Raw genomic sequence first — 26,874 nt, 5'->3', positions numbered from 1 at the left:
CTTGGAGATCCCTTCTCATCTCAACACATGGTTCTAAATACTTCATAATTCCTACTTTTGTGTCTCTAGCCCTCTCTTCCTGGTTGAACTCCAGAGTCCTGTCTATCCATCTGCTTACTTGAGATCTCCATTTTCCTATCTAGCAGGCCTCTGGAAACTCAAGTGTCCTAAACTAGGTTCCTGATTCTTTTCTCCAAAAATGTCTTCCTTTCTTGTTTGCTATCTCAGGATGTTCCATCTTACTGTTGCTCAGGTCCCAAACCGTGGAGACATCCATACTTCCTCCTTTCCTCTTGCACTTTACATCTAATCTTTCATCAGATCTAGTTGGGTTTACCCTCAAAATATAGTAAAAGTCTTTCTGTCCAATTTCTTAGCACAGTGGCAGGAGCAACAGCTTCTCCTCAGGTTTCATGATACCAATATAGACAGTACAGAAAAGGAAGATGCCAGAAAGTTGACCAAGAGAGACACAGGCTTAGTAGAAGTCTGGAGCAAATCCACAACATGGGGGGAGGTTTAAAGGCAAACTCCAAGACAAGCTCACCTACTTTGTCTTGTTTCCTAGAGGCACAGGGGACAAATTATAAGGATGTTTCCAACTCTTAAGTTCATAACTGCTGTGGTCCTCTCTGGAAGACTGGCAATTTGAGGTTCCCTGACCAGGGCATCCCTTGAGGGGAGGTGCTTAGTAAAAGACTCATCAGGTGGATTTCTACCATAGAGCTCACGTAACCTGTACTAGAAAAGGTGATGATGTACTGGCTGCTGGTGAAATGCATGAAAGGGAAAGCAGGGGAGCAGACATACATACCACTGTAGTTCTGCGTTTTTGTTTTTTTCTTCAAGCTCATCTAAATGTAAATTTTCAAAAATAAAACTGTATTAAATAAGCACCAAAAGAGAGAGAGAGAACTCATTCTGTAGCGATACAGTGCAACTGGTGATGGACATGTGGCCCTCAGTTGACTAGTTCTTTAGATTCGTTGCTAGCAAGTAATTGAACTCCCCATAAATGTGACCCTGCATTTTACATGATTGAGGGTTTTTTTTTTTTTTTTAATTTCATTTGTAGCATTGTGGCAGAAAGTTACAGTATATCCAGAATGTGATGTGCTGCTACTACTGGGGTAGTAGCAGCAAAGGAGGAAAGACTTTGTCTTGTCTTTCCTTCTTTGCTGCTACTACCCCAGTTTGAGGCAAGACCATCTCTCACCCAGATTGTTGTCATAGCCTCTTAAGATGTCTCCCTGCTTCTATTCTTGCTCCCCTTCAGTGTGCCCAGCACAGCAACTAGAGCAATCCTATTCATATCTAAGTTGAATCCTGTCACTCTCTGGCTCACAACCCATTTTGCCTCCCCATTTCACCCAGAGTAAAAAGCCAAAGTCCTTACTGCGGCCAGCCAGGCCTTACCGTGGCCACTTTTCTGCCTTTTCCCACTACTCCATCTGCTACTGTTCTTCCTCCTAAAGTGCTTTGTTCCAGCCCCTTTACTAATCATGGTGCACCTGCTCAGTCTTAACTCAGGGCCTTTGCACTTCCTTTTCCCCTAAGAAGCTCACTACTTCCTTTAGGTCTTGGCTCTGATGACATCTTCTTAGGGAGGCTTTCCCTCTTGCACATGCTATTTTAAGTTGTACATCCAACCTTCCTTTTCCTTTTTACTTGTCCCTCATAGTGGTTATCTTGTAACATAAGGATTTTATTCATTGTTTTATTGCATTCCCCTCCACCTTCTCACACACACTTCTTGATATCCCTGAAGGCAGGGATTATTTGTTTTGTTCACTGCTGAATCTGCAGATCCTAGAACTATATGGTCAGCACATAGTAGCATTCCATCAATATCTATGGAATGACTTTGAATGGATTGGACATATGAAGTGCCAGTGATGTGTGACATATTACCAGATAGATGATGAGGGGATGAAAGTCTCAGGCTCTCTTTTGGTTCCACATTGAAATTCCGCATGTTAAAATTCCCTGTTGTTGTTTTTCTCCCAAGGTCACTGACATTTTATGCAGTCTGTCTCAGTAACAGGTGCTGAAACTTTTAGCAAATCTTTTTTCTTCTCATGTCTCCACTTTCATCCTCTCTAAATAGACTGGTGCCACAATAGTCTGAGGTCACCTAGTTTTTGTAAAATTACTCTGAGAGATTCTTTGTATCGAGAAAACCACTCATAGGATTAGGTTTTTGATCTTTATGGACTCCTGCCCTTCCCGTCAGCACCCTGCGAAGGCCTGGGTGTTCACTGAGTGCCATTCGCCATCGGCCCTCTGCCCTTTGTGTCTCTTGCCTGTGCAGCTCTGTCATCTGCCTTTCTCATCTCTGCTTGTCATCTGGTGAGTTAAGGCCTTCTGCAGAGTTAAATCAATGCAGTCATGTCCCATCTCTTGATACATTTTAGTTCACATTATTCTTCTGTTTATTAACTTAAAATATAATTTTTCAGTTCACTAAGGCTGTTTCATTTCCATGGGTGAAAACCCCCTTTTAAAGTATCAGAGGATTGGCTGAATGTATAATTCATATTGAAACCCTTTTTCTATGCTTTTTACAATGTCCTGATCATTGCTTTCTTCTACAGGTTTTTTTTTTTTTTACCTTTTTTTTTAAGTCAGGAAGTAAAACAGTCACCAACTTACTGAAGGAAAAAGCATTAAAACGCTGATGTTGCTTTTCCACAATTAGCAATAATTATACCCAGAAAAAGCAAGAGTCTCAAAAGTCTTGTAGCCTAATTTGCTTTTGCAGAAATATAAAGTACTCCCAACAGTTTCTAATTTTGATTATTCTTTACAATTGCTATTCTGTGTTGTAATTGCCTGCTTTTAAAAAAGCTTGGTATTGTGAGGAGACCTTTAGAAATAGGACTTGCTAATGAATACAGAGATAGTGTGGAAGAGGATGGGGGAACATGGTAGGCAGAGAATTTTTCTTACCTGCTTTTCAGCATTTATTTAGGTTCTTTCAGAGAATAAAATAAAATACAAACCCATATATATCAGGCTTAAACAGTTATAATAATTTTTTTTGGTTATTGTGATGAGAATCCACATTTGTGGGTAGCCTGCGTTAGCAGATGAATTTATTATATTTGGTTCGTGGTTATATTTGTGTAGCAAAATACAATTAAATATAAAAATTTTCTTTTTTATTTTTCAGATTCTTACCAGTTCTTAGATAAGTGACTTATGTTCATGTAGTAAAATTTTAATTAATCTTTATTTGGGGATAAGGCCAAAAGTAGCATCCTGTTTATTTTGGATTTGGGGTACAATCCAGAAACACTACGTAAACTATTGTAATCAGAAATCACTTTTCATTTCAATTCTCATTAATAATGTTTCTTAAGTTATTAGGCTACTTTTTTTTTCAATAATGGCAGTTTATGTAATTTAGTTTTTGTTTTCAAATTTTATTTGAAATCCTAGAGTGTCTCAGTCAGTAAGAACATGAATTCTCATAGAGGCATTAGGGATGTGACCAAATCTCTACTGATCCCAGTATGTCTTGAAAATGGTTGCTTAAAGATTTATTGGTGCTATCAATTTGTTTCTCATGATTTACCTAACTTCAGACCAGAGTGTTTAAACCAAAATGGAATATACTTTTAATATCAAATATAATTTTTTTTTTTTTTTTTTTTTTGCCAACCACATCTCAGCCCCTGGACTGAACGTGGTGATTGAGGTTTTAATTCAAACAGCTACATGGATATTTGTGGAACAATGGGAGGTGGAAGCATGGCGCCTGAAGCTAAGTCATTGTATTTTGTGTAGCCATTTCTTATTGTGGAGTAGAAAGCAAATGTGGAAAGGAGAAAAAAGATTGAAGTTTATCATCATAGTTGTATCTGGGATCTCAGTCCCCATAACCAAGAACTTATTTGTTCTTGGCACAGCTTTCTTTTTAGTTACTCTTAGATTGACTGGACAGCTTTGCTGCTGACTTCTGAACTTTGATCTGTTGTCCTCTCCAACCTGGTCACTCTTAGATCCTATCTGCCACCTCCCCTTTCCAGGATTTTGGAGCCTGCCTTCCTCCTGTACTGGGAAAGGTGAGAAAGTATATTGGAGATGGTACTGCAGTCTGATCATTTTCATTTTCTATGTGTCTTTTAAAGTTGACATTGAAAATTTGGAGACCCTTTGTAATGCAGATAATAGAAGGCAAGTTGTCATTGCTTCTAGAGAGTTAAAATTTACTTGGAATTACGTATGATGTGTCTAAGAACAATCAGAAGTCCACTGTTTGGGAATGGTAATCTGGTTGGGAAGGTGGGTGAGGAGGCCCTAAGTGTTGATTGAGACTGTGTTTGTAGAGCAAACACATTGTTTTTCTTAGACATGGATGCTGGTTTGGGGTGGAATGAGATAGAGGGCTGATGGAGATTATTGGGGATGGTGGCTGCTCTTAATGTAGGCATTGGCTCTAGAAAACTCTATATAAACCATATATTGCCATATTTAAACTATAGAACACATTAAATTTTTAATATTTAAAATATTTTAGATAATGCATGATGTCTCCTGTACTTTCTATTTATTATTATGTGCCTTGATTTTTAAGCACCTTATCCTTGGAATTAATTTTGTTACTCAAGTGCCTTCTTCCTACCTTGTTATAAAAGAGTAAAAGCCTTTGATGGTCTGACATGTAAATGAGGAATTGTTTTACAACTTTGAATAAATTTAAAGTAAACTTTGATTAAAAAAGCCCAGTCCTCCTTTGCTTACATTGAATATTATTGGAAGTGTTACCCCTGAAACTTGGTCTGAATTCTCCTGTTATCAGAAATTTCTGCAAATTCAATTTGGAATCAACATGTGGGCACTTTTTTTTTCTTTTTCATGATCTTAAATACAGAAAATCATAATCTATTTTAAGCTTATAAATGATGGAGCACTTGTTTACATGGGTAAAATGACTCTATCTAAGTAGTGTATTGAAGTTCATGTTAATGTTTGCTATTTAATGACACCTAATGATATTCAATGAAGGGTTATGCTAAACCGAAGAGAAAATGTGTTACCCAGGCAACTGCCTCAGGCAGACTAGAGATGCAGGCATATGGCTCTATAGTACACATTATTTCAGCATCTTTAAGCATAAAGAACCATGCATGTAATTGACTGTGAAAAATTACTGCTCAGTTACTGTATTGTATGGTCATAATAGAAGTAAATGAATACGTCATTGTTGTTGGAACAAGTCTGTTGGGAATCACTTGTAGACTCTACTATTTAAGAAGCAAAAATACAATAAGAAGAAAATAGCTGGTTTAATTAACATGTAAAATTGGGTTAATTTGAATTCAGCTGGCACAGCAGATATTAATGTTGGCTTTTTTGTGTGTATGATATTCTGGCTTAAGCCTGTGTACTTTTATTTCTTCTTGCCCACAGCATGAATAATTTTATTTTTAAAAATATGATAAAGGCTATTTTAGTCTCTTAATTTTTGCTTTGCCAAGTGCTTATGTTATGATCATGCTGAAAAAGGTTTTTGTGTGTATCCATAATGTACAACTTATAACTGAGTGAAAGAAAAAAGTTAAAATACTTCTGAATAATTGATAATATTCCCTGAAAAGGAATCAGTAACACTTGATTCCATAGATTTTTAAAAAAATTTAGTTGACTGCTTATTTTTAATTTTTTTTTTTTTAATAGAGTGGCTAACTGGCAATTGTCATTGGCAAATGCAAGAAAGTAGCACATTTGCTCCTTTCACTTTTTGTGCGACTGCGCTTAGGTGCTTGTTTTCGAATATCACTAGAATCATTACCTTGCTTGAAAGGTTCAGAAAAACACAATTGAAAGAGGCATTGTGTCCCAATTAAAAAATCATTTAACTCCATCGATTTTGGTATTTTAAAATGCTGTTTGAGCAAACAACACCCATATTTAATGTGGGCATGTGCTGAAGTATGCATGGGAAAATTCTGTTCTTCAACTTGTCTTCTGGGCTTTAAGTACTCAAAATCTCTTGAGTGGAAGGTACTTTTTGTGCTCTTTAGCTCCAACCTGAGGGAAAATTAAACTGAAGACTGAAGTCAAGTAAAGGGTTTGGCAGTGTGTGCTCTACTGGAAGCATTTAAAGTAACTGGTTATCCAGTGGCAGCCTAACAACTAGCCTGCTGCTTTGTGCATAGTGACAGCCAGTGTACAGCAGTCACTTAAAAAATGCTGCTTAACAAATTTGTGTGCCTGATGGCATTTTAGGTCCTAATTTCTTATCTAAAGTTTATATATCCCTATTATCCGCCTTCATTTACCATTTTAATAGAGTTGAAGCCTTCTCATCCAGCCTTAAAAGAACAAAGGAAGGTCTAGGAAACATAGATTTTTTTTTTTTTTTTTCAATCTACTTTGCTTACCTGAGTGAATTTTCCATTATGGCTTAGAGCTATCCCCCCCACCCTCCCCACCTCTCCACCCCACCCTCACCCTCTGCTTTTAACCAGTAGTCTGTCTTTCTCCCTTTCACGTTTTTCCTCCTTTAAAGACCCTCTTTAAGCTTTTTAGTTTTTTTTTTTTCCTTTTTACAATCCCTACTAATGTTTAAGAACAAACGGGATATTAATCTAGAGTCTAACGGAGGTAGAGAATATGGTTTGTCTCTGGCTTTATAATCCCTGCGGAATTCTTTTCCTTGATACAATATTACTCATGTGGGGATTGGCCATGATTAGAACTTTTTTTATGATTCAAAGTTGAAAAGGTTGAGGAGGTGACAGGACATGAGGACAGACTCTCCTGAGGTCATTGGGCAGTGAGCAGTGCCATTTAATGGGATAAGAAGGAATGGGGATTATAGAATGTATAGGTGAAAGACCTTTTTGAGTGTATAGTTCAGCGAAGTATTAGCAAAAGAGAAGTTGAATGGGGGTGAGTCATACCTGTTAAATGTGTTCAGTCTCTATCAGAAAGGAAATGTTGGTGTAAGAACGCCCTCTATAAATCCCAGGACTTGGCACAGTGAGCCTTGGGCAGCTCCATGCCATTTGGAGTGAACTGCAAGAGGTAGACAGATGGGTAGATCTGCAAGTATGGCTTATGAGTTACCAAGTCAAGTTCACAGTTATGAAAGCCTGTATGTTTATCTGCTTTTGGCAATATGGAGGCAGTGATATATGCAGAGGTGATATTTATAGGTGAAATTCATGATAACAATAATAGTAAAATTGCCAATAAAATATTTAATAGGTTTTTAAAGCCAGGCAGTAGCCTGCTTGTTTGAACAATATTCAGTCTGCCAGATTTCACTGGAGACGATGAATTTAAATAGCCCCTTGGCAAACGGTGCAATGAGATTTGAACCCGAGTGCATGAGGAGAACTGAAGAGCCCAGCTGGCCTCAGAACAGATGTACTCCTGGGAATGCCAAGGCCAGTGCTGGAACCGGGGTGGGCATGGGAGGGCTCCCTATAACCGAACATGGAAGAAAACAGGATTCTAGACTGAAAGGCAGAGAGAGCCTCCTTCATAGATCCAGAAGGGAGATCTGCTCCAATTTGGCCCAGCAAAATCATTCAGCCACTCAGGCAGAGGAAGAACTGGAACTTGGGCCTCTTTCCACCTTCCTACTGATGATTTTAGGATATAAAATTAGGTAATAATAGTGCGTTGTCTCTTTAAAGCATGTTAAGAACAATTGTGATGAATTTGCATAATTGGGGTTATGAGGGTTAGTTTGTTTTCTCACTGACCATCAGCTGGCATCATTTTTTTATGAGCTCCACCACCATCTGCCTAACCAGTAGTTTTCTTATCCTCTGTGACTACAGGGCCTCAGAGTCTGTGCCTCTGGCTGCCATAGGTCCTGCAGCCACAGGCCACTGGGCATCCCTGATGGTACGTGTGCTGTGACTTCTCAGAGAAGTCCTGGATTTGAACACTTATTTTTTTTCTCTCTCCTCTTAAGCCCTTTGCACACCCTGCTGTAGCCTTTTGGGACTGGGCTCACTGCCTCCCCGTGCAGTCTGCACTCTGTGGTGTCCTGAGTGTTCTGTCCATGGGATCTCATCATTCCTGGGCAAAGAGCCTTCCAGGAATGGCTGGCGCCCCGCATGCTTACAGTACAATCCACATGGTTTCGTATGCCCTACACACTCCTTCACCCCCATCTGTCTCTCCCCTGCTTCCCTCCATCCTAGTCTCCAGTCCTCTGCTGGCTCCCTGAGTCACAGGGCTCGCCAGGGTTGGCCTTAGGGCCAGCGTCCACACTGATGTCCTTTTGCCCCCCCAAAAACTCCCGCTCCCCATCTTTCCAGTGCACCCTCCTATCATCATCAGATCTTAATGCCCCTTCCCAAGAGGCATTTCCTGGCCCTGTAGGGAGAGAGCTGCCCATCTCCCATCCCCATCATTCTCAAGCCTGCCTGTACAGTAGAATCATTTGGGAAATGTAAAGAAACAAAAGGCTGCTCGGGTCCCTCCTCAGAATAATTAAATAGGCCTTTTGGGGCTGAGAAGCCACTGGTTTAAGGCATTCCTCTCTTTTCATCCTTTACACAGAAGTTAACTGATTATGAATCATCTTATTTCTACATAGGTATGTTTGTGCTCCTTGCTTGCTTTCTCCACTGGCATATAGAATTCCTTGAGTATACGATTCTGTCCATCTTACTCATGGTATACTTGGGGCCTAGGATGTTGCCTGGGATATAACAGATGCAGGGAACACACTTGCTGGCCTGAACCATTGATATTTGCAAGGCATTTGGGAGGGAGATAAAAGAGCTGGAAAACCCGAAAAGCTATTAAAGATGTTAAAATCATGAAGGCCAAAGCTCTTTTGATAAATTGGTGATCTCAGGAAAACCTAGTTCTGTGTTTTTTTTCCCCCTCAACATTCACAGATTCTTGAACCTGGGTGGTCTAGTGGTCGGAACCAAGTTTTTGGAGTTCGATTTTACTTTTATCTCTACCATTAATCCTGGACAATTGTTTGGCTTCTGTTGTAACACACGGAAGAGGGTTATAAGAAGAAGTTATTTTTGCAAAGCACTCTTGTGGTTAGGAGCCTTAAGTAAAAGTGGTAATTGGATTTTGATATGGTGCATTGTCTACGACCAAACTTCCTGAAGGCTGAACAGATCAGATCCTTATGTGCAGTTGCTTAAACTTTCTTAGCCACAGAGTTGGCCTGGAGGTGGGAGCTGGGCGGGAGATGAAAGGGACAACATGGGGTATCAGCCACTGCTGAGCAAGAATAAGCAATAGCTGGGAGGAACAGAGAAAGGATAGCCAGTCAGTGTGACTTTCTATCACTTGTTTCTTCTTTCGCCACCCCCTCCAGCCACCCCCACCCCTTTTTCAGCCCTTCTGCCACAACCTAAGTTTGGATCCTTGGTGTTTTGTTTCATGTAAATTTTAATTCTTTTTATTACAAAAGTAATTCATTATGTGTATTATTTCATGAAAAGAGTAGGAAATACGGGCAAGCAAAGGAGAAAAACCTTAAATTTCTAATATTTTAACTACCTAGAGAGAACTATTGTTAACTCTTTGGTAGACATCCTTCACACTTTTATGCATGGCTGTATACTTGCACTGGTTGTGGCTCTTCATCTCCAGCCCTCCTTCCTTGGTTCCTGGTTCATCACCATCTGCCGCCTGAGCCATCAGTTCTTGGGGGACAGAGGTAGCACTTTTCACCTGTGTATTCCTGGCACTGGTCCATGTCCAGCAAAAAGAGGAGGCATTGAAGCCCCACTGCATTGGCAGCCTTTCCTTCCCCCACCTCCCATCCCGCTTGATCACATCTTTGGCCACACGTCCACTTGATCCCATCGTCTCTCTGATGGCACGTGATTGTACTGACATTCCCCATCTCTTTTCTCTCAATATAATAATAATCTTTCCTTCCTCTGAATCACTGAGTAATTTATCTCCACTTATATTACTTGCCACTTTTTCCCATAATGTCATGGTTTTCAATCTGTATTCTCTACTGTAAGCATTTCCAGGCTAAGAGCTATCCCTTACAAATAGGAGAGGTGGAGACCTAAAATTATGCCACTATAAGGAAACTCTGGCATCATTTTAGTATGTGTCCTTCTGGTAGCTGTCTATGTATGTGATAGTTATGTAATCTTATGCAGTCCTAAGCACAATGTACAGATGCAGTTCCACTTTTAATTCCTTTTCTCTTTGGTTCAGTATCTGACTGTAGTATGTGGTGTTTGGGCTGCTTTACCTGGGCTTCCATGGAGTTGTAAAGTTGCTGCTGTTAAAAATGTCTTTAGGACAAGGAAAATAGTGGTTTGAAACACAAAAAACGACTTGCTTAAAAAAAAAAAAACCCTCTGGTAGCATCAGAATCATGAAACAGAGTAGTTAGAAACCTACTCTTCCCACATCTGAGTGGTTGTAATGTTGAAAATGGTGGTTGAAAATGTGACTTCTGGGTTTGCTTCTCTTAACTGACCTGTGTCCCACTATTGGTTGCTGCAAATAAGCATTGGCGTCAAACACTGTTCTGTAGATAGTGGTCATGGGGTCCAGCAGAATTGTGTGATTTATTTTAGAGGACATCTAACATTATCAGAGAAGCTTTGGGTGGAAAAGGAACCAAGTGAGCTCACCAGCCAGGTCTGAACTTGATTAAGCTAGTATTCTTTGTTGTAATTTATGCTAATACCCATTAAATCTGTAAAGCAAGACTGAAGTACTGTTTATGTGAAAATATATGTATGTGTGTGTGTGTTTTTAGATAGCATGCTGTAAATGAATATAGTACTATGTAATTATTCTGATAGCCCTCTAGTCAGATTTACCTTGAAAATCCAAAATGATCTTGCTGAACAGTAAGACATTATGATTTCATGGTTCATCTATATACCTCCTACATAGATGTATAATACTTGTATCTAACAGGATTACCAAATTACATACCTTTTTGGTATCTGTAACATGCCTAAAATACCAGAGTATTCATTGGCCAGATATGGTTATGAAATCACATTGACATTGCCAGATGAGGATTTATTCATGCTCATAGCTAGCATTCAGGTTTCTCATACCATTTTGAGAGATGTAAGATGCTCTTTTCATTGTATTTAAATCTTTATTCAGATCATGAATTTAAAAGAATGCCTCTTTTCTGGATAACACACTGTGCAATTCACTATTAATTAAGCAAATGTCTGTGCAGGGATAATTGAGCAAATAGGATTGTTTTGTGCCCTGAAAAAATTGCCAGCCAGTTAAACTGGCGAGCAGTGTGGCTGTATGGTTGTTGGTACCTGCTCAAGAGGGATTCTGGGAGTGGGAGCAGTGGCAAGAAGAAAGCAGACAGTCAGAAACACCTATTCCTCTCTGCTGTTTCAGTCGTATAGAGAATGTTCAGCCCAGGTCTTGTTTGAAATACTTCTGGATAGTTTCATTCACAGCTTTAAGTGAGCTTTGTTTAAAAATTCCCAGATCTGTGTTTCCTATTTTGGCCTTTGTATTAGTTTGCTAGGGCTGCTATAACAAAGCATCTCCAACTTTTGGTGGCTTAAAAAAATAAGGAAATTTATTGTCTCACAGTTCTAGAGGGAGGATTAAGGGTGTCAGCAAGATCGGTTTCTTCTCAGGGCTTTGAGGGAGAATCTGTTCATGCCTGTTCTCTAGCTTCTGGTAGTTTGCTGGAAATCTCTGGCTTTCCTGGTTTATAGAAGCATCTGGTGTCTTCTCGTGTGTATATCCGTGTCCAAATTTCCCCTTTATGAGGACTCTGGTCATACTGGATTAGGTGTCCACCCTATTCTGGTATGGGCTCATCTTCACTGATTACATTTGCAGTGACCCTGTTTCCAGGCAAAGGTCAGATTCTGAAGTACTGGGGGTTAAGACTTCAACATGAATTTTGGAGGAGGATGCAGTCCAAGTCCTGTCAGCCCCTCTCCCGAGTTCCACATGGGAGCTTTTGGTTTCCTGCTGGGGACACCATATTCAGTGTCCCTCCAGTACTGCAAATGTAACACGGAAGCGGTCTTACTGTCTCATAATGCCCTTCTCTCTTTTTCATTTTTTTTCTCTCATTGTTTGTCTTTGGCAGTCATATCATCATCCTGCTCATTTAGCCAGGTTAGATGTCATGGGCTTAGTGAGGCCTCATTCCTGGCCCTCAGTCTCTGACATCCATCTTTACTAAGTTCTGTCATTTCTTTTTTTTTTTCTTTTTTTTTTTAGTTCTGTCATTTCTGCTTCAGTTGTGTCTCTGGCCTTTCCTCTCTCTCCAGTCCTGCTGTGGTAGCTTTGGCTTAGATCCCTGCTGGCCCTCGCTCTCACAATGTTTCCGTATCTTGTCTTTCATCTTCCACACCAGTTCCTTTTCTAAGATAAAGATCTAAACCTGATATTTGTTAACATCCACCCAGAACCTTCAGTGACTTCGCACTGTTTGCAGAGAAGTCAAGATTTTATAACTTGGTCTTTAAGGTCTTCCATAGGTGGCTGGCATTACAGTTCAAGCCACTCTCCACCCCTCACAACCTGTTAGATGCAGGGTCAGCAACTCCTGCATCCTTCCTTAAGCACAGCACACCCCATATGTTGTCACCTCTGTGTTTCGCTCTGCTTTTTCCCCACAGTGTGGAATGTCCTCTCTCTGTCCTTTGTTCTTCTCACCGTCTTCCCATCTCAGCTGGAGTCTGTCTCAGTCAGATGGAAACCAGGACACCTGGTGTTCAGGTCAGAATGCTAGAAGCTGGTTGCTTCACCTTCACATAAGTCATTAACTTCTAGTTTTCTCAAAAGTAAAATGAGGAGGCTGAAGTAGATGATCTTTAAGATCTTCTCAACTTTAAAATTTCTTCTTTAAGTGCCCCACCTCCATGAAGCATATCCCAGTTTTTGTAGGCAGAATAAATCACTCCTATTGTGCCCCCTTAACACTTTATTTCTTCATTTACCTTTGGCCCTCAGTTCTTCTGGTGGGCGTATATGCACGGGACTTCATGCTCCCCGAACAGGTTGTAAGCTCCTTGGAGACCCTCTAAGAATGTTTGGCTCAGCTTTGCTTCCTTTCCCATTCCTACCTACCCCAGTCTCACTTGTACATAGACTCTCAGTGAGACACACTGAATGGTAGAGAAGACATTCTGGGCAAGCATATTTCTGTAAAATGTGCTGTTCCTGTTCCCGAATGTTCCCATGCATTTGGAAGGATCTGGTTTGGATGGTGAATGACAGAGATAGTATATTAAACACACCATGGAATTTTCCTTCTTTATGTGACATTATTATGATCCTTATGACATCCTAGGAAAGAGTTAACTGTGTAACACTTTGAATAAAATGTGATCTCTCTTATGAGATGTTTAGAAGTAATTAAGTGTTTTGAGAAACATAGGAAAACACTCTTCTTTTCTTCCTCCCTCTATATCCTCCAGAGACTTGGACTATTTCAGTGTATCATTGAAATATTTGAACGTTTTAAATACAGAATAGTGGCATAGAACATTTCTGGGAAAGCTTTTGTGGACTTGTTTCCTCCTTGGAAGTCAAAGCCTCTGTGACTTGTCGTATTGTTCTTACCAACGAGATTTGATCATGTCATGGCTTTGCTCAGAAACTTTCAATCACTCCTTACTTCCTAGAGAAGAAAAACCAGGCTCCTTTTTTGTTTTCATGCCCATCCCTGGTCTTATACTTCTAATCTCATTTCACAGTGTTTTCCTTTATGCGCTCTGCTGCCCAGACAAAATCAGTTCCTCACCATTTCCCTTGTACATGCCCTAGCTTTTTTGCACCTGCCTTTCTGCAAGAACCCCCCTTGACTAGAGTGCCTGTCTTTTTATGCCCATTACTCTATACCTGAATTTCACTCATTTTTCAATACCCAGCTGACGTTTCATTTCTGCTACATAGCTTTCTTTGATTTCCTACCAGAATTCTGTTCTCACCGTATTTGTCTGTCTTACGATAGGTCCCTATCAAGGTTGTATACTGTTTCTAGTTCTAGACTAGTGTTATCTGCTTTATCAGACTAGAAGTTCCTTGGCATTACATTTCATGTCTATTTGTATTCAACTACTACTACCAATATTACCCCTAGTTGAATCCACATGTAGATAACAGCAGTAAAAGAGTCTCTGTGAACCATTTTTACATGGTGTATAAAGATATTAATGACTGACAAAGTTGCTCTGTTTTGCTGCTACACAATCACATCTTAATCTAAAATATCTAAGCTTTAATTCTAGAATCTAATAATAATGCCTGAAACAAAAATGTTGTGCTGGCTAAAACAGTTACATTTGAAACCTGTCATGTTCTTTAGATTCTGTACATTGTTATTTCAGTCCACTATATGTGAAAGGAAATGCTAAGTGTTTATAAATGTTTCTAGGTTTGAGCGTAATTTTTTTGACCGTGACGTTTTATTCTTAGCATATACTTACATGTGCTTTTATTTTTCACAAGGTACTGATTATATGCTTTGTGCTTGTTCTATGTTGCAGGTTAATATCCTTTCAAGAATTCGTAGCATTTGAATCTGTCCTTTGTGCCCCAGATGCTTTGTTCATGGTGGCCTTTCAACTGTTTGACAAAGCTGGCAAAGGAGAAGTTACTTTTGGTAAGGGGTATGAGTATGTGTGCACCTAAGGAAGTGCAGACTGGTGTGAGTGTTTTTTGGCCCCGGGAATGCAGTGTATGGGGAAACTTTTAAGAACTTAAACATATCCCTTTTAACAAAGGTATTTCCATGTTTTGGGGCTCCAGTTCAGATATCTTTCAATTGGAAAAAAATAAGTTTCTGGCTTAGTTTTTACACTCTGGTTTAGTTTTAAGGGGAGAGAGGTTGCACATGACTTTTCCAGAATCATAGACCAGGTGAGCTAGGCAGGACTTCTGTTTATTTCCTTCAAAATCACTGGTGATTCCCACTGAGAGGATGAAGACATTAATAGACTGCCTAAGAACAGAAGGAACCTGTGCACACAGTACTTTGAGTCTTTACCTTGTCCCCATGGGGTAGCTTGAGTGCAAAGGTTCTGCATAAGATAGGAGTTTAGGGTGGTGCCAGAAGAACCTCAGTCTTTAAAGCATGGTACATGCCCCCTTGGCTGGGTTGGTGGTCCCTGCTGTGCTGCCACCTTCTTTATTTTGAAAAGACAGAACCAGCTTCACAGGGATTAGCTGCAAAGCTGCAGAAAACCCAGAAGCCTTATTAGTATTAGGAGAAAGGAAGTGGTAGGGCAGGGTAGGTTCTTTCTTAAAAATAACTGCTTACTGAAGTTTTTAAAAGTGTAGAAATAAACTTCTTTATACTGAAGATAGATTTGACAGAAAGTACCACATTTTCCTCAGAATGTGTAGTATCCAGTGTACGTTGTGCATGTGAACCTGCTGTAGATAGCATAAAGAACTTTGGAGCCTGGAGCCCTTTTGGGCTTCTGGATTATTGATTCAGGGGAGATGGCTAAGATGTCCATTTTTTTGTTCTGTTTTGAAGATTTTATTTATCCATGAGAGAGACACAGAGAGAGGCAGAGACATAGGCAGAGGGAGAAGCAGGTTACCCATGGGGAGCCTGACTGAGAATTCAATCCTAGGACCCCAGGATCATGCCCTGAGCTGAAGGCAGCCGCTCAACCACTGAGCCATCCAGGCGTCCCAAGGTGCCCATTTTAAATGTCTTTATGCATAGTTTCCAATTCGTTTATATTTCTTGGGCTTGTATTACTTTATGGATTGTGAGAAATGTATAGATAGGAGGAAAATACAGATGATAAGAGTACCATCCATTCTGGAGGAGTACTGGAATTGGAGAGACTTGGCTACTTCCATCTCTTGGCCTCTTTTGCCTCTAAGCAAGTTAATTGTCGTCCCAGGTCTTCATTTTCCTTTGAAATGAAGATAATAGCTACCTAAAGTATAGGTAAGGCAGTATAATAGACTTATTCTAGAAGCCTTCCCCCTTCTACACCCATTCCTCCCTGTGCATTTGACATGACAGTTATTTAAGGCTGGATCAACCAGGACAAAGGCAAAACATGTACATATGCCTGGTTTTGTTTTGTACTGTGTAGAAGCTCAGATGCTTTCCATTAGCACTTCATGAGGATTATTTCATATTTAAAAATCCCTAGAACAACTAGTTTTTTCCATTTCCGTCACCTGATTCCTCTTATTGTCACTGTAGCCACAGCTTTTCAGTGGAACACCAATAAAAAAAAATATCCCCATTGAAATTTTCAAGTAATGAATGAGCAGCTAGCTCATGGTGGCGTTAATTTACCAGTAGAAGACAGTTTGTTGAATATATTACTACAGGGTTTCCTTGGATTTACAGAGGAACACCTATGCATCTGAGTGAGTTTGGCACCTGCAATCACTCATGCCTTCCTCCTTCCTTTAGCACGTCTGGAGGCAGGGGTGTAAGAGCACTGGTGTGGAGATGGGGGCACTGAGAAATGGCCTGCACGTGTTTTCCTTACATCCTGAGCGTGAAGCAGTTAAGGGTATTGGTGGTACCAATATACCAATACAGACACACAACCCGTCTGGTGGAGGAAAGGAAACAGGAGACTGTCCGCAGTGCAGGGAGGGGCATGTGTTCATGTGAGCAGAAGAAAAGAACAGGTGAAGATGCAGGATGCAGGAGAGGGAGTCATCTGTGAGGTGTAACAAGGGTAGTATGAGCATTCTGTGTCTGTTTCTTTGTCGATGGGCAAATCATCTCCACCTTATGAGCCTTAGTTTCCTCATCTATAAAATGAGGGTAATGATAATCTACCTTACAGGCCTATGTAAGGGTTAAAAGATAACACTGCATATAAAGATGCTGTCTGGAGAACAAAGGCCTCTCTAAAAATATTACTAAGAGAAAATACTTGAGAACAAAGGAGGATTTTCTTTATTCTTCTTCTCCCCCCCCCCCCCCACCCCTTGTTTTTTAGGAAGCCCTGCACTTCTACCTTGCAGTTTAACCACTGGCCAGTTAGCCAGTAATTTGCTTACCATCTGTTCTGTGTTGAATACTATCCCATCTCCGAAGGCATAAGAGATTGAAATAAGAAATCGTGGTTTCCTAGGAGTTAAATTTCTGATTACACCACCAGTTGCACATAACTTATAGAAGTAGAGCTCCTCTACCACTACCTTGTCCTCCACAGGCAATTTGTTCCAGAACCTTCCCGTCTCATAGAACATAAACAGGGCATGTCCTATATCTTTTTATGATCAGCTGATGGGGTCCTCACCCATGGTGGGGAGTCATACAGTGTAGCCTTCTTGGGCTTTTCTGACCTATTCATCCCTATTTGGGATTAATGTGAAAGGGATACACATGCTACAAAGAAGATACCCAAATAACCGTTAATTGCAAAATAATAGCTGACTTTTAACATTTTTCATAAGGTAGAATCATCCAGGAGAGGCGAGTGCTGTGTACAATAGGCTTTTACCCAGTAAACAAAATCATATGGGGGATGTGGTGACTTACGGAGTGTTTCAACAGCAGATATCTTTAGAAGAAGCTAGCAATAAGTATGTTTTCAAGGACACTCATGATGGGGCTGGAGAAATTTTTTAAAAAATTGAATTGGGCAGAAAAGAGGACTTAACTTAGTCAATCTTGGTCTCATAAACCCACAGAATTAAAAGAATCCCGATCTGTGACCCAGCTGCCTATCCACGTGAGGCTTTTTAGGATATAGGCACTGAGGCTCCTACTTCTGGTTACATCCATGGCTCCTTGTAAACCCTTCACTCAAGAATGACCCTTTTGTATTTCAGAAGGTTGCCCAGGTGTGCATCTCTGGGAGGGGTGAGCATGAAGAGGTAAGAGAGAAGGGGCTGTATTTTTTACCGCCCAGATTAGCTCAGTCTGTTGTGGTTATGAGGAGAGCATGATTTCATGGGATACAGAGGTGTATCTGGAGGCTTCCCGTAGGCTATAGGCAAGCAGGAAAGTAGCCTCGTTTCCCCATGTCTCCTGGCCTTGCATTCTATCCAGAGGAGAGCAGTCACACTCTTCATGTGTACACGTAGTGGATTTCTGCATGAGCTTGTTTGAAGCAGGCTTGAGTAAGCTTAGTAAGCACCACTGTTTGTTAACAAGCCAGTAGTATTCATGTTCCCGCTAACACTGAATCTGGGACACACCAAACAAAAATCAGGTTGTGTGAGGGGCAGATAATCAAGTGTCACATTTCAGTGATGGCTTGCCCTGTTTTCTCTGAGACCTTGTTTATTTTTATTATGTTTTCAAGTCTAGATAACTCCTGTGTTTGCTACAATGAAAAGATCTTGATTAGGCCAATTTTGTTCCTTTGATACCTAGTTCATTACGTTCACCTGTTTCCTTGTAGGAAAAATGTATCTCCAGTATTTTGTTCTCACCATGTTTTCTTGTTTTGATACCTGATACTTCTAAGTGCATTTTGAGATGTCAACAGGTGTGTAACAGGAGATCAGTATAAGAAGAAAATTCTAGTTAACAATTTGCAGTTCTGTATGTGTGGATAAAAAATACTTTGTTCTATTTTTTAGTTTCATCTTTAGCCTATTTTATATATGATAGTGAACTTTTACTTTAAAATTTTTGAAGTAAACTTTATATAAACATAACATACAGAAGAATGCACAAATCACAAGTGTACATCTTGACGAGCTTTTGCACAGTATATATACTTGTTTGGTCACCATCCAAATCAGAAGGAGAACAGTGCCAGCACTCCATGGGCTCCTTTCCAGTTATTGTCCCCCAGGTCCAGTGCTAACAGCTGACATCTATCATTGTTAACTGGATTTGTTTGTTTTTAAGCTTGATAGAAATGGAAAGATACAGAATGTACCGTTTCATTCTGACTTTTGCTCAAACTTTGTGAGATTCAGCCATGTTTATGTCTATTTTTAGTTCTTTTTCTTTGTTGTATACTATTCCATCATATGACTTTATCTTAATTTGCTTATTCATCATACCATTGGTAGACATTTGTACACTTCCAGTTTTGGTAGCTGCAAATCATGTGCATTGAACATTGCTTTATATAACATCTGGGATGTGGGTGTGGGCCATTTCTAGGAGTAGAACTGCTGAGTCATGAAAAACATGTATGTTGAGCTTCCATAGATATTGCCAGTTTTCCAGAGCACTTGTACCAGTGCATTCATGCTGTCAGTGCATGAGAGTTTTTGTTTATTCCATGCCTTTGTTACCACTTGGTATTACCAGTCATTTTTATATTAATGATTCCTCATTATGTAGCTTTAGTTTGCATTTCCCTGATGACTGATCAGTTGTGCAACCCTAAAAAAATACTTACTGGTCATTTGCATATCCTCTTTAGTGACGTGCCATTTTTCTAGATGCAATGCGTTTATTGGTTGTGTATCTCTGATATCTTCAGTCTGTGACTTACACTTCCACTTACTCAATAGAGTCCTAAAGAACATAAGTTCTTAATTTTAATGTAGTACAAATTATCAGCATTTTCTTTTATAGATACTGCTTTCTGTGTCCTGTTTCATAAGTCTTTGCTTATCACAAGGTCGCAAAGATAATCTCTGTATAATCTTCCAGAAGTTTTTTTATTTTCCTTTCAAATTTAGATTTTCAGTCTTTTTAGAACATGTTTGTGTTTTTCTGTTTTACTTTTGCATATTTGGGGGTCAAGATTCCTCTCCAGACTCCATGGTTATCTAGTTTCCCAGCACCATTTATTGAAAGGATAACTCTTTCTTTTATTGCCTTATGTTGCTATAATGATCATAAATCACTTGTGGGTCTGTTCCTGAACTCTATCCTTCTGTAATTGTCTGTCTGCACCATTGCTATACTCTCTTAATCACAACAGCTTTATAATAAGTCTTGGTTTCAGATGAATCCTCCAACTTTATCTATTTCAGATTATTTTGGCTGTTCCTAGTCTTTTGAACTATTGAAACAATTTTAGAAAAAGTTATTTTTACAAAAATCCTTCTGAGGGATCCCTGGGTGGCTCAGAGGTTTAGCGCCTGCCTTTGGCCCAGGGAGTGATCCTGGAGACCCGGGATCGAGTCCCACATCAGGCTTCCTGCATGGAGCCTGCTTCTCCCTCTGCCTGTGTCTCTGCCTCTCTCTCTCTTTCTCTCTCTCTCTCTCTCTGTTTCTCATGAATAAATGGATAAAATCTTTAAAAAATCCTGCTTAAATTTTGAATGCTATTGCATTGAATGTTTTTAGTAAGTTTACATATATCAATATGTGTATAAATTTTTGACTACCGTAAGGTTTTTTTGAAGTATTTAAATAAGAGCTCTTTTATTTATGAAAATATTTTATTTATTTGAGAGAGAGCTTGTGCACACATGCATGAACTAGGGGAGGGGCAGAAGGAGAGGGACAAGCAGACTCCCCGCTGAGCACAGAGCCTCATGCAGGACTTAGTCCCAAGATTCTAAAGTCATGACCTGAGCTGAAGTCAGATGCTTAATTGACCGAGCCGCCCAGATGCCCTTAAATAAAAACTTATTTAGTAATGTTAGTCTGCCTGTTCCACCATTATTTGTTAAATAGAAGTTGGTGGATACTACAAATTTTGAAAGAGAAAAGATACATATGTGATCACATACATATGTGATCTATGTATGTGATTGTCATCTAAAGATGCTAGTATAGGTCTGTCTGCCATTTTATAGGTAGGTCTGTTGCCAATAGGAATTAGTGCTAAACCTCTCAGAAGGTGGGTAACAGGAACATGAGCTATATTTTACCTTTGAGCTGAAGAGTAAACATAATTTTTAAAAATATTCATGAATCTTTTAATAGATTTATATTATGCTAACACATTGAATATAGTAAATGGAAAGAAACTTTAGAATACTGTGAATTTAAACATCATTGATATTATAAAATTTTGATTAATATAGTGGGAGAGAAGGCTGTACAAAAGAAAATAAATCATGATGGAAAGCAAGCAAAAAGGAAGAGGAAAGAGGAGATATATTTGTTTATGGTCTAGTCATTTTAACCAAAGGAAAGAAATAATGAATAAAGTTACATTATATTATATATCTAGGGCAGCCCCGGTGACCCAGCGGTTTAGTGCCTGCCTTTGGCCCAGGGCATGATCCTGGAGTCCCAGGATCGAGTCCCACTTCGGACTCCCTGCATGGAGCCTGCTTCTCCCTCTGCCTGTGTCTCTGCCTCTCTCTCTCTCTCTCTCTCTTTCTGTGCCTCTCATGAATAAATAAGTACAATATTTAAAAAATATATTATAAATCTACACCATTAGGTGAGGATGTATTTATAAAAATTTCAATTAATATTTAAGGCCTTATCTCTTTAAAATGTACATTTTTTTTTTTTAGTATCAACATGATTTTCCCCCTTTTTAAAGCATTACTTTTATACTAGATCAGGGGCAGCAAACTTTTTCTGTAAAGGACCAGATAGTGAATATTTTGAGTTTTGTCAGCCTTAGGTTCTCTGACAACTAGTCAACTCTGCTGTTCCTATGGACAGTATGCAAATGACTAGGTATGGCTGTCTTCAATAAAACTTCACTTACAAAAATGGTTGGTGGTTCCTTGGAACAGTTTTCCTACCTGTCCACCAACGTATTAGCAGGAACATGTATAAGTTGATGATATCAATACTAGGGAGTAAGACAGACACTTAATAGAGTGGATATGTTCTGATGTTCTGATGATATTTGGGTGAGTACAATGAGCTATGAAACAAAGAACAAACTCTATACACAGTATGGTTTAGTTGGCTTTATTGAGAAAGTGACTTTTGAGCACAAATATGAAAGAGGTAGGGGAATTGATTATATAGATAGAGAGATGGAGGAAGGAAAGAGACTGTCCTAGGCAAAAGCAATAGCTCTTGTCTAGGTTCAAAGGCTAGGACCTAAGGAGGACCTGTGTGAATTGAATGATTCAAGGAGAGCCTACTGGGAAAAAAGCTCAGAGAAGTAACGAATATGATGAAGTAGACCCTTTAGATCAAGGTTAGGTCTTGGACTTTGATGGTAAGTAAACTGGGAAACCATTGCAGGAATATATTTTTTTAAAGCAGGGGAGTGAAATGATCTAGTCTGTGTTTTAACCAGATCATTCTGGCTACTATGTTGAGAATAGGTCATAGAAGGAACAGAATAGAAACAGAGGGACCACTTAGAAAGCTATGGCAGTAATCCAGGTGAATGATCATGGTGGCTTGGACCTGAATGAGGTTAGGGTTTGTTTTTTTTTTTTAATTTTTTTAATTGGAATTCAATTTGGCAACATTTAGCATAACACCCAGTGCTCATCTTGCCAAGTGCCCCCTTTCAGTGCCTATCACCCAGTCACCCCAGCCCCCCGCCCACCTCCCTTTCTACTATGTTAGGGGTATTTTGAAGAGAAAATCAGCAGGGTTCTCTGATGGTTTAGATGTGGACTGTGAAAGAGAGAGGAAGCAGAAAACAGGAGCTCACTTTTCGATATGTTAGTTTGATGCCTATTGGATGTGTAAATGAGGTTATCAAATAGGTACTTAAATATATGAGTAGTAGAATTTGGGAGATAGAAATTTGATAGTTGGGACGCCTGAGTGGCTCAGCAATTGAGCATCTGCCTTTGGCTCAGGACATGATCCCCAAGTCCTGGGATCGGGTCCCACATCAGGCTTCCTGCATGGAGCCTGCTTCTCCCTCTGCCTATGTCTCTGCCTCTCTCTCTCTCTCTCTCTGTGTGTGTCTGTCATGAATAAATAAATAAAATCTGTAAAAGAAAAAAAGAAATTTGATAGTTACCAGCAAATAGTGGTGAAGCCATTTAATTAGTAGAGGCAAAAGAATTAGTAAAGATAGGGATATCTCTTGGATCTAACTATGTTGTAAGACTGGAGATTCAGCAGTGAAGATAATAAGATCTTCAGGGAGCTTACACTTTAGGGAGAAAGTAAATAAAAACCAGATGATGTCAGGATAGACTCTCTGTAATGTAAAGCAAGGTAAGTGAGTAGGAGGGATAGAGGTTATATAAGCAGCCCTAGAAGAGTGTCTGCGAACACCCAGGTGATGCATGGACTGTGAATGGCAGGAACGTGGAACTGTCAGGATCTGGAGGTGATGATCGCTTGGGAGGTGCTACAACAGTCTAGGCAGGGAATAATGGGGGCCTAGACTGGACTTGTATCTCTGGGACCCACCCGAGAGTGAATCATATGTGACTTTGCTGTGGGGTAAGAAGAGAGAGGGGGATTACAGGAAAGGAAGAAGGATGGGATAGTAATTACTAAGCTTGTTCTGCTCCAAAGACCTACGGTTTTACATACTCTCTTGAGAGAAGGTAAGTACCTGTTATTTTTATCTTTAAGTTTATTGATCACGTATTACATACTTGCCTCTGGGCTAAGGGCTTTCTATGTAATTTATTATTTAATTATGACAACCTAGGAGATCTATACTATATAATTCCCATTTTTCTGACGAGGAAATGGCCGCGGGAGTTTAAGTAACTTGCCCACAGTCATGAAGTTGCTGTGGTACAGCCAAGGTAGCAGCCTGATGACTCCCAAGTGTGTGTTGTTTACCATGTCCTGCTGCCTCCCTCTGGTGGTGAGGCGGGACCTTCCTTTTTAATGAAGATAGGTGCCAGCTAATCCATAGTAGTTTCAGTCTTTATCAGAGTTAGTAATCTTTCATGAAGAAGTAAAGAACAGTAAACAAGTGCACCAGTTAGGAATTTGTTATATGGCTGTAGCAGGAAGTAATTATAAGGAAGAACATACCTGGATTAGAGTTCTTGGTATACACAGAAAGTTGCCTTGGTGACACAGATGTCCAGGTAATTGGTTGAAGTGCATTTGACATGGTCTCACCAAGGAAGCTTTATCTTTTGATGTGAGTAGAAGTCTTGGGGGGGGGGGGGTGGTCATGGAGTGGTGGGGAGTGGGGAAATGGGTCTTTGTATAAGTTGAAGGTGTTAGAGGAAGCCCTTGCCTGAAATGTGCAACTTGAGAGCCATGGGCACCATATGATGGAACACTTACCCCAGGCTCCTGAGCAGTTTTTATTTAATAGGAGAGGCAATTGGAAGTCCCGCAGGCTCTTCAGGGGACAGGGACCAGATCGAAATGATGCTTGGAAAAGATGGATTTTCTTGTATTAATTGGAGTGGGGCACAGCCAGAGGCAGGCATGCCTGTGATCATTGTGTGGGCTTTCCAATACCTCTGTGGAGCAGGCAGGTGACCCAGTCTCATTATGTGAGTAGATGAAGTGAAGATTAGGGCTTGAAGGTGTGGTGTAGACACATCGTGAGGGGTGGTTTCCCAAACCCTTTGATTTTCCCACGTTTCTTATTTGAGGATGCTGGGAAAACAAAACATTTTCCTTACTAAGCTTAAGAAAGAGTGAGCTTGAGGGGTGGTGGTAATGAAACTATTAATCTAACATATTTAGTGCACCCACCAATGCTGGACCTCTTAATGGTGCTAATTTAACATGAACTGTTCCTACCCTCTGCTTGTTCTTCAGTTGTTGAATTTGCTGTAGGCAACAGGAATAGCCTGGCTCAATAGTAGTGGATTACCTAAATATTTGTCCAGTGAATGTCACAATTGGACCTCCTGAAAATTCAGAGTATGTTCTATACCATAGCACTTACTTAGGTTGAAATTCTAAAATTTTTAGTTATATAATGATGCCATTCCATGCTTTTCTCTTCCTTTAACTTATCTTCTCATTACGTGAATAAATTTCAAAAACTGTTTTATAATGCAGTTTTGGTTATTCTTAGTATGTGAACATAAGCACCCAGTTTCATTATCTTTGTGGTAGTGATGTGCGTGGGAGTCTGCAGTCTTTAATTGAACTTTAAAGACAGGAATGCCTCAAAGACAGGACTTCTTGACTCTGGGGTTCTGGATAAGTGTCAGGGATTCCACAAATGGCCACAGTTGTCAATAATTTATTGTCTAAATGAGCATTTGCATTTAGCAGATTTCAAAGAGGTCAATGATCTGCCAAAAGGTAAGAACTGCTGTCTGTAGGGGGACATTTGAATAAGTAGACCTACATCTTATTTAAGACTTCTCTTGCTGTTAAAAAGTTCAGTTGTGAAATATTCTACACTCTATGCCACGTTTGGGAAGCTTTGACTAGCTTGCTGCTTTCAGCTCTGTCAGTTGACCTGGAGTCCGATCTTGGTCTTTTATTGGATACTGCAGTAGTCTCTTGGCCTTTTAATCCTTGGTATCAACTGATATTGCAAGTGTGGGTACCTTAGAGTAATGATGTTTCCTTTGTATGTCAGTAAGCGTTACGTGAAAAAAGATTCTCCTACTTGACAGTCATAAAGCCCTAAAATTTGTAATTTACTAAAGAGAATTCCTACAGAAAAACAAATCTATTTAACTTTGTCAAACTGACTTGAACGGGACCTTTCTTTTGTGTGTGAGATCCAATCACAATCTACAGAACTCATGAAACGATATCTCAAGCTCATCTCTGGTTAATTCTCTGACAGGGATGGTGGCGTATGGAGGGGCCATTTCTGGGTTCACGGTTAGATTTTGTCCGGAAACACCTGCTGTGATGAAAGTGGAGTTGGCATCCTCTGGGAAACAGGCAGGCTAGATGACATGTTGAACTGTGCGGAAACAGCGTGCTTCAGTTATTTTGACTCGGATTACAGAAAATGATGAGAGTTAAAATTATGGAAATAAGTTTTGAAGGTATGCCCTCAAATTTAATAATAAATATAAAAAGCTAGAGGAACAGAACTTTAGCTGTAGTATTTTAAACTCATTGGGAAGATTATTTATTGTTATTTTTGTAAGGACTCTTAGAAAGTGAAATATTGAAAAGATAAATGAGGGTAAAAATTGGTGAAGAGTTGAAAAGAGCATTATCTGGGGGAAGTTCTGATTTTGGTGTTTCACAAAAATGATGAGTTATTTTGGTGAAAGAAACTTACTGCCTTATAATAGATTTTAGTTTTATATTATTTGGGGACTTAAGTCCATTTTCTTATACACATTCCAGTAGAGACTAAGAATATTGGATAAAAACAGTGTGAATCTTGAAAGTAAATAACCTCCACATTGATAAGAATTGTGGCATGCCTGGGTACTGAGTGTCTTGCCTGAGATCCCAGAGACTGTTCAGAAGCTGTTCCAGTTCATTGGGTCAAAAATCCACTATTTACGAAAAGCTAAATACGGATTTGCACGATTGACCATAATGGCTTCAATTTTGAAAGATAGTAGTATCAGGGAGCACTTCCAGTCGGTGGGATAATTTGAGAATCGTCCATGCTCAAATGGCTAAAATATTGTACTTTTTGCTACTTCATCACTCCATTTTAAAAATAGGGAGGGGGGAAAAGGCCTGTTGAGAAGGTGGAAGGATGTCAATTGGAGAGTAAATCACAATAACCCTGTGAAGCCACTCCTTAGTTAACAACTGCCTGAAGGTTAACCATTCTTTAGAAGACTGTCAGTGTGGAGAGGCTGACTGAGGGTTCCTGCCCCTGTCGTTTGCGTGGATGTGTGTGCACGTGTGTTTGCATGCACGCACATGTGGGCCAGGTGAAGAGAGAAGAGGACCTGTGAATAGGGTAGAAGGTGTGGAGAATAGGAAGCTAACTAACAGTAAATCCTAAAACTTGGAGCACTGGGAAAATTTGACTATTTTAAACTGTACTGCTCACTTAAAAATAGTAAAATTATACCATTATTCTTTTGAGTATGAGGGAGAGATAAAAATACAGTTTTTCTAAATTGGAAAATTTGCTGTAATCTTGCTGCTAATGACTGATTTCTTCCAACAGTTGCAAGGCAGTTTTTGCTCTGATAGGTTGATAAAGGAAACAAAATCAAGAACATATTGGAAGTTCTCAGAGAAAATTACAGTTTAGGTATGAGTTGGGGGTGGATAGTTAGACATTT

General features: G+C 39.7%; 1 protein-coding gene across 2 annotated transcripts in view; it reads left to right on the top strand.

Annotated features, from left to right (window-relative positions):
* Window positions 1-26,874, top strand: part of SLC25A13 (solute carrier family 25 member 13) — a 185,364-nt gene that overhangs the window by 56,570 nt on the left and 101,920 nt on the right. For both annotated transcript variants that reach the window (XM_041727316.1, XM_041727314.1), the window contains exon 4: window positions 14,466-14,581. In XM_041727316.1, the coding sequence (XP_041583250.1) occupies window positions 14,466-14,581 (116 nt within the window). The remainder of the gene's footprint in view (window positions 1-14,465; window positions 14,582-26,874) is intronic.

Source organism: Vulpes lagopus, chromosome 13, assembly GCF_018345385.1.
Source record: "Vulpes lagopus strain Blue_001 chromosome 13, ASM1834538v1, whole genome shotgun sequence".
Lineage (NCBI taxonomy): Eukaryota > Metazoa > Chordata > Mammalia > Carnivora > Canidae > Vulpes > Vulpes lagopus.
The sequence above is the reverse complement of the archived record's forward strand: the minus strand, read 5'-3'. Positions and strand labels throughout refer to the sequence as shown.